At 41.3% G+C, this 8328-nt stretch overlaps 1 protein-coding gene across 2 annotated transcripts in view; it reads right to left on the bottom strand.

Moving 5' to 3' along the window:
* The window catches only part of slc25a20 (solute carrier family 25 member 20), a 14502-nt gene extending 6193 nt beyond the window's left edge, over positions 1-8309 (bottom strand). Inside the window, exons 1-8 of one of the 2 annotated variants that reach the window (XM_036559202.1) lie at positions 8231-8309; positions 8039-8153; positions 5449-5541; positions 3887-4014; positions 3701-3791; positions 2153-2270; positions 817-889; positions 1-32 (exon numbers count right to left, since the gene is read on the bottom strand). The exon at positions 1-32 is cut by the window's left edge and continues 78 nt beyond it. In XM_036559202.1, the coding sequence (XP_036415095.1) occupies positions 1-32; positions 817-889; positions 2153-2270; positions 3701-3791; positions 3887-4014; positions 5449-5541; positions 8039-8143 (640 nt within the window). In that variant the 5' untranslated portion in view covers positions 8144-8153; positions 8231-8309. The remainder of the gene's footprint in view (positions 33-816; positions 890-2152; positions 2271-3700; positions 3792-3886; positions 4015-5448; positions 5542-8038; positions 8154-8230) is intronic. The other variant, XM_036559203.1, reaches the window with a different exon arrangement.
* Between the last annotated feature and the right edge of the window lie 19 nt (positions 8310-8328).

Raw genomic sequence — 8328 nt, 5'->3', positions numbered from 1 at the left:
ACAGCACACTGGGCACGCTCAGCTCACCCGGGCTTTAAAAAAGAAAAACTCTCATCAGACTTCATTCATAACCACTCATAACACAGAGATACGGCCTCAGCCATAACCACTCATAACAACATCTCTGAGTCTAAAAACGGGCAGGAAACACACAGAACCGTGAAAAGGTTCTAAACACCTGAGAAAAACAGTTATAAAGCTGTTTACTGGGCAGAGAGCATTTACAATAATACAATAAATACAAAAAATATTAATAATGCAAGTAACGATTTTTGTACAGTCATGCAAAAGGTCAAACTACAGGTTTTATTGATTTTCTAAGTGAAAGTAAGCGAACAAAATAGCTGTTTAGAAATAAACTGCTGAATTGCTTAATTAAACTTACTGGAAAAAAAAAAACAAATTTGGCACATTTTATATTGTATGTTTTATTTTTCCCCTGTAAGTTCAATTCAGCAAATAAACAGAAATCTAAATATAAATTGTACATGAAAATCACTAAAATTATTACATTTATATATTATATTATTATATTTTCTTACTTTGTTTTGTTCTCTGTTAACTTAAATTTTTACTTAGAAAATTAACAAGACATGTAATTTGAGCAGTGACACCCGTCAGTGACGACGGTTTGTTTTTATAGCTGAATAATTTTATTCAAATATATATATATATATTCGTGTATATATATTCAGCTATTAAAAAAAACGATAAATAATTATAAAAAAAATTAAAAAGAAAAAGAAAAAAAACAAACAAATGGACAAAGTACGTAAAACAATCAGTTCAGAACTTCGTGTTGTTACAGTTACGTACCTCTTTCCCTCCGGTGTGAGGAGGTTCTTCAACCACTCGTACGTCATAAAGTACATCCCACTGGCCGGTACATCTGAAACACAGTGACAGCTGTCAATCACCCAATGAGGGTGGAGTCAGACACCCCTCAGCCACACCCACAACTCATCCTCATCAGGTAAAATATCACTGCACACTTACATCTATATTAAAGCGGGCAACGTAATGAAAATATATTATGATACTTTAAGACAAATTCATGACACGATAAACATCATATTTAATTATTATGTCCAACCAACAGCACTGCATTAAAAAGAACTTCAAACTAGCCCTAGAACCCAGAACGAGATCACTTAGTCCTGAACTGAACTGATCTTTTTCTCCATACAGAGTCGGCGTACATTACCAGAAGATACAGCACTGCAGCCTGTAGATGTTTAACTAAAATTCAGCGTATTATTTACACATCATTCAGCCCTGAACACAGCCAATGCACACCACATTAGCCCTGAGCCAAACTAGCCCTGGTATGTTTAGCATGGTTTAAATAGTCTGTAGATGATTAATGTTTACTGAACACCAGCTTTACCATCCCCATCCAAATAAGACAGGATCCTGAAGGCCTGTAGAGTCTGATGTTTAGGGGCAGCTAACCAGCCTGAATGATACAAATGAACAGCAGAAACTTACAGAGGCCTAATTAATACAAGGAGGTGCCAGAAGCAGCAGAGCCTTCCAGCACTCTTAGCTGGACGTAGCTTAGGCTATTTTGGTGTTATAACATTTAGGGCATGAAGGGGAGACATTTGGAAACATAACAACAGCTGCGTTTGCTCACCTTGACTGAGCCGGCCCCATAAAAAAGGGCCGTCAGAGGATCAGTCGGGTGATGGGCTCCCATCCTGACGGTTGCGGCTGAACCCAACATCTGTCTTGTTTTTTGTTCTCTCTCTCTCTAAACTTTTACAGAAGACTGAAACGGGCCCTGTTTCCTGGATCGACCTGCCTCAGACAGTCTCTGGATGTACCTAATAAAGTGTCCAGGGAGTGTGTACAAAACGCTTGTATTTCCACTTTTGTCCTATTATTTGAAAACTTCATATTTACCCTTTGTATTGTCTTAAAACTAAAAATGGTACAAAATTACTTGGAAAAAATTCTTATTACATTAACTTACAGTACGAGTTAAGAATGTTTTTCCCCTGTAAAGCTACCATTTTGGAGATACAAGGTTGGTTCAGACAGTGATGATTTATGTATATAGGGTTGTAGTAACTGTCCCTGCTGTGCTGGAGAAAGGTGCAGTTGGGGAACGTGAACAGTAGACAGTTTAGATTAGCGGAATGTTAAATACCTCTCATTAAAGTCAGCGCAGTGCCTTTGTAAACGCCCCTAATGCCATTTTCTCTGTAGATCTGTTTTACACAGTCTATCGGCCCGGCGTACTTCACCTCTCCAGAGGCCGCCTGGATCTATACAGGATCAAACACACACACACAGATTATCTGAGGTGATTAGGGGTCAGTTTAGGTCTCTCAGGCTACTGAATATGTTTCTATACAAATAAGGGCTTATTAGCACTCCATATTCACTCCATATTAAACTGAAAGAAACAGCTCCACTCATTCATGTCATAAACAGACATTGGTAAAATGTGGGACTATTAGAAGATCAGAAGGTCATTATATGGTTATTATATTAACATCAGGGAAAATGCAAACTATGGGGTGAGACTCTGTAACGCTCACATGTGGAAAGTTGTAACTGAATTTGTATCACAATGATAATCGCAATGGTTACCATCATCATCCAAGATCAAATTTCACTTGGGAAATCCAGTTTTTCAAAATTTGCATGATAAAGTGGTTAAGATGTAAACAGAGTCGTTCAGAGTGGTTTGGTGTGAAACGCTCTGTTCTAGATAAACTTACCGAGTCAGAACTGTTCACAGTGGTGGTGATAGGAACCAGACGTCCACCTCTAAAAGCTCCCTCACAGAAAGTTACTACATGAAATGGTTATGAATTCACTGCCTGATGACTGAGACACTGTTTTATGATAGTTTAGAGAACTTAAACTCCATTCATGGTGGAGGGATACATGCAGGGTGCTGTGAGGCAAAATAGTCCCCAAAGAAAACTTATTATTTCAGATTTTCCACTATTTTCCATCATCAACATTCCATATAAACTCAGAAGACTCGTGTAGGTTCACTGGTGGTTCTGGACACACTTTTAAAAAAGATGGTTCTTCAAGAGGTCTATATAGAACCATGAACACTCAAAGAACCCTTTGCATGATGAAAGGGTTCTTAAGAATATGCTGTAGACTACTCAAAAGGATTCTATATAGCACCAATAAGGGTTCTTCTATGGTTACAATGTCAAGCTTGTAACAGTAGAAGAACCCCTTTGGGTGCTATATAGAACCGTTTTCACAAAGGTTCTATATAGAACCATCTACAACGCATTCTCCATCATTTGGAAGAACCATTTCAGGATGCAAAGAACCCTTTACAAGAGTAAATGTTCCATGAGTGTTCATGGTTCTATACAGCACCTTTTTCTTTACTAAAGAACTCTTGAAGAACCATCTTTAAGTGTGTAGTTAATAAAATGTCTATATTTGTGTTGTTGTCATGGCGACCCCTGGTTCCTATCACCACCACTGTAAAGACATCTGAACCATTTCACACCAAACCACTCTGAATCTCTCTGATTACATTTCACACATTGAATTATGTGGCCATTTTGAAAAATCGGTAGACTTCCCCTTTACTCACTATATGTCGCAGTGCTGTGTCCATATTGTGCAGTTTAAGGTCACAGTTTTCAAACTAAAAGCAGAATTAGGCACTTTTTAAAGAAGTAATGATGATCAGAGCTGTTCAGAACACACTGACCTGCAGGAGGCACTTAATTCTCTCTCCAGGAGCCATGATGGCTGTAGTGAAAACACCGGAGAGCATCCCGGCCGCGAACAGCTGAGGATACCTACAACACACACACACGCACACCGACACAGAACCCAGCTCAGACACACAACCCACAATCCCACAGGGTTAACTCTGAAACACACAGATACTCACGACAGGATATCGTCCGGGCTTTTCTGCTGCAGCTTCTTCCCGAGACCAAAACCGAAGAAGCAGACCGCGAACATCGGAGTGACTCCGATAATCGGAGCAGCCATTCCTTTATACAACCCCCTAACACCCTGAGAGAGAGAGAGAGAGAGAGAGAGAGAGAGAGAGAGAGAGAGAGAGAGAGAGAGAGAGAGAACAGGAAGTTTAGGAGATCTAGTGAAGTCATCAAAACAAGATCTGGGGCCGTATTACAGAAACTTCTTAACTCTGAAATCTGATCTGTTTAGTCTCCATGACGACTTCAGTCTGGACTGAATTTCGGACAGTAGCTATTCCAGAATAAGAGTTCCTACCTTCATAATCTCATCATGAACTCCAGATAAGAAAACAGCATCACACAAACATCCTAACTAGACTAAACCTCCTAAATCCTGTCCTAACTTTAGGATGAACCCCAACAGGGTCCTCACTTCTGTTTAAGGTCCGTTTCTATGGTTTTTAGGCAGCTGTGTCAGCAGCATAGTTCACTACCAGCATAATGAGCTCCATTTATCTCTACTGTAAAACGCTGCTTTCACTGTGAGATGATTTTCTTTTCTAACTCTGCGTTTTAAAGATCTCAGACGCTGCAGACTCGATCTCCACCGCCCCTCTGATCACCTTCGTGTGTTAATGTTGATGATGAAATATTACAGTGATGGTGGTGAATAATGAGGAGACGGAGCTGAACGTGTGTCTGTTTATTAGGAGGAGTAACGTTAGCACGCTCGGCTAAAGCGTTTGGGAAATGGAGACTGAAACTGGGGAGCGGCGACGCTCTGAAAAACAGCAGGGGGCGCTCTCACTGTATTCACAACCTACAGTTTATCACACTTTAGTTTAGTTTGACCTTTTTGTACATCAGTAACAGTAGCTAACGGAAGCTGTCTGGCTAACCAGCTTGATTTCTTTGATTGTGTGTTTACGTTTCAGCTGTGTGCGTATGACGAGCAACATGACAGTTGTTTGTCAACTTTGATCGAGTAAGTTAAGATTTCCTAACTTGAGATGAGATAAGATGCTGTAAGATAAAACTCCTTAATTAAGATCAGTTTTGCTTCTGTAATATGAATTAGTGAAAAATCTGATCTTGACCTGTCAGATCTTCAGACAAAAAGAGAGGAAGTTTCTGTAATACGACCCCCGATCTTACAACGTCTTACCTCAAGTTAGGAAATCTTAACCTACTCAATCGAAGTCAACAATCAACTGTCATGTCTGTTGCCTAGCAACCGACCATACGCACACAGCTGAAACATAAACACGCAATCGAAGTGATTGGTTAGTTATTTACTATATAAATTAAGTTCAAACAAAGCGCCCCCTGCTGTATATCAGAGCATCACTGCTCCCCAGTTTCAGCCTCCATTCTCCATCAATCTGAAGGACCCTTTCATGATGCATAGAACCCTTTGATCATGCAAGAGGTTCTTTAAGTCATATGTGGGTTTAAGCTTATTGTGTCAATTGTTTTCATTACGCTGCTTTACATTCTGTAGGAGTGTAACAGTGAAGTGTTGGCCCACCTCTTTGGCGAGGGTCTTTTTGAAGCAGTCGAAGGTTCCGGCATAGAGAGGTGACTGACCCGGACCTGGTTTCGGCTGAGTCTGTAGCCGCACCTGTGAAGGGCAATAAAAAAAACAGCACATGCAGGTGAGTTTAAAGAGGATTCAAAGAGAACTCAGGCTGAACTCCCCCAGTGGGAGCTGAGGTAGATCTACATCTCAGATGATCTCACCAACAGCGTCTTTACTTCCTACGGAGCCTCAAGAAAGCTCACCTGTGTCCTGGGATACTGGTGAACTTTTACCACTGTACCAAACTCACAAACTGCATCTCAGTGTGGTTCAGTAACTGCTCCGCATCTGACCGCAAGGCACTCCAGCGGGTGGTGAACACTGCCCAACGCATCACAGGTGCCCAGTTACCCTCCACTGAGAACACTTTCCATAAGCGCTGCCTGGGCAGGCGAGGAACATCATCAAGGACGTTTCTCATCCTAACCACAGACTTCTTACCCTCCTCCCATCTGGCAGGCGTTACAGAAGCCTCCGCTCCCTCACCAGCAGGCTCAGGAATAGCTTCTTCCCTGAGGCTGTGACCCTGCTGACCTCCACACCGTCACTTTAACCGCCTCTGTGCACTCACTGCACTGGTACTGTACTTTATATTCTTGTATAATTGCACTTTTCATATTTGCACCAACAATTACTGTACAGTTTTACTCTACACACTTATCTTTCACATATGCTCCTCCCACGGGACTTACTACCTTCACTGTACGCTCTCCACTCACTCTGTATACATGCATATTATAGTTATATTTGCATATCTATATAGTTTTTTTACCACTATATACCGTCCTTCTGCACTTCACATGTAAATAATACTGTATTTTGCACTTCTGGTTAGATGCTGACTGCATTTCATTAGCTCTGTACCTGAACTCTGCACAATGACAAAGTTTTCTAATCTAATCTAAACTTGGTGAAGGAGCGTCTCTGAGGATGTGAGTGAATTATCTACTACTGTCATCATATCTTCATCAGTATGATGTTGATTTGAGATCGTTTGAGGCCGAAACATCGAGCCGGACCTTCTTTTTGAGTCTGTGTGTGATGTTTATACGTAAAGACGTACGACGTGGTGTGAAAAACTCAACGCCTCTGACTTTTAAATGATTATTTCAGGCTTTACAGGGCGACTCGCAGCAGCAGCGCCGTGTTTTAGCCTGTTTGTGTTCTCCTCACTCTGTAACGACACTTATTTCAGTTTTAACAACAAAACATCTTACATAGTGCAGCTTTAACAGCTTTAACAGCTTAACACGAGTGTGTGACGATTAGCACTGAGCTAATTTGTGGGTTATAAGCTTCAGTTACTTGTTAGCTACTTTAGCCTCACAGCACTTATAGAAGCAAACAGGCCTAAAAACATGTCTTATCTGGTACACACTTAAAGATGGTTCTTCTGGGGTTCTTTAGTAAAGGCAATAGTTCTACTTAGACTCATGAGTTCTGTATAGAGCTACTGCTTAACTTAAAGGGGTCTCTGCATGGTGAAATGGTTCCTCTGACTGATGGAGAATGTGTTGTATATGGTTCTGTATAGCATCAAAAAGGGTTCTGCTACTGTTATGATGTCAAGCATCATTAGAACAGTAGAAGAACCTGTCTTGGTGCTATGAAGAGCCATTTTCAAAAAGGTTCTATATAGGCCCATCTACAACACATTCCCCATTAATCTGAAGAACCATTTTACCATGCAAAGAACCATTTAAGCATGCAATGGTTCTATACAGAACTTCTGGTTCTGCGAAGAACTATTTCATCAGGCAAGGAACCATTTAAGCATGCATTGGTTCTATGCAGCACTCATAGTTCTATGAAGAACCATTTCACCAAGCAAAGAACCATCTACGCATGCAATGGTTCTATGCAGCACTCATGGTTCTACGAAGAACCATTTCACCATGCAAAGAACCATTTAGGCATGTAATGGTTCTATACAGGACTTATGGTTCTATGAACCCTTTCACCATGCAAAGAACCATTTAAGCATGCACTAGAACTCATGGTTCTAAACAGAACCACTGCCTTTCCTAAAGAACCCATGAAGAACCACCTTTTAAAGTGTGTAGACTACATCTGGCCTAAGTGGGGAGAACCGGGTCAGATTTTTGGCCAAACTGTCACTTTTAAAACATCCACACTGCTTGAGTGACGTCAGCAGGTGCGTCACATGGCACAGCTACAAACTGACAGCAGAGACAGATCTGGGTCAAAGGTTAAAAGTCCACGTACTGTTAGAGCAGCGCGAGGGCAGTTTAACCTCACTGCACTCAGTTTCACGTTTAATTTAAGCGCTGATATAAATATTAATATAAACATAAGCGAATCTGTTCACATTCACAGTATAGGGAGCTTTAAGTTGGCTGCTTGTTCGAATTTCCCGTTCCACCTTAAATGGAGCAGCCAGAATGTAACTGCTGCACCATTTAAGGTGGAACGGAAAATCCGAACAAGTATGTGTAAAATAGGAAGCCTCGGTGAGGGTCTGGAATATTTAGCTCCTTTGTTTATTACTGGAAAAAGACGAAAGTCAGTATTGTTTCACCTTAATAGTGTCCAGTGGATGTCCAGCAAACACCAGACAGACACCTCCAAACCCTCCGGCGAAGAAGTTCTTCACAGGACTGATGGGCTGCGGCTGCTTCGACATGGCTGACAACCTTAAAACAACAGAAGAGCTGGGTGAAGTCCGGAAAGGTCCGCGCAGAGATTTAGGAAACGGCTGTAAAGGACCGACCTGCTCCCCTCACCGACAGCGAGCGCGGTATGGAGACCTTTCACCTAAATATCCACCCGGACACATCTGACTGTTGCACCGCTGTTCTGAGTAAGAGC

The sequence above is a fragment of the Colossoma macropomum genome, unplaced genomic scaffold, assembly GCF_904425465.1.
Source record: "Colossoma macropomum unplaced genomic scaffold, Colossoma_macropomum, whole genome shotgun sequence".
Lineage (NCBI taxonomy): Eukaryota > Metazoa > Chordata > Actinopteri > Characiformes > Serrasalmidae > Colossoma > Colossoma macropomum.
The sequence above is the reverse complement of the archived record's forward strand: the minus strand, read 5'-3'. Positions and strand labels throughout refer to the sequence as shown.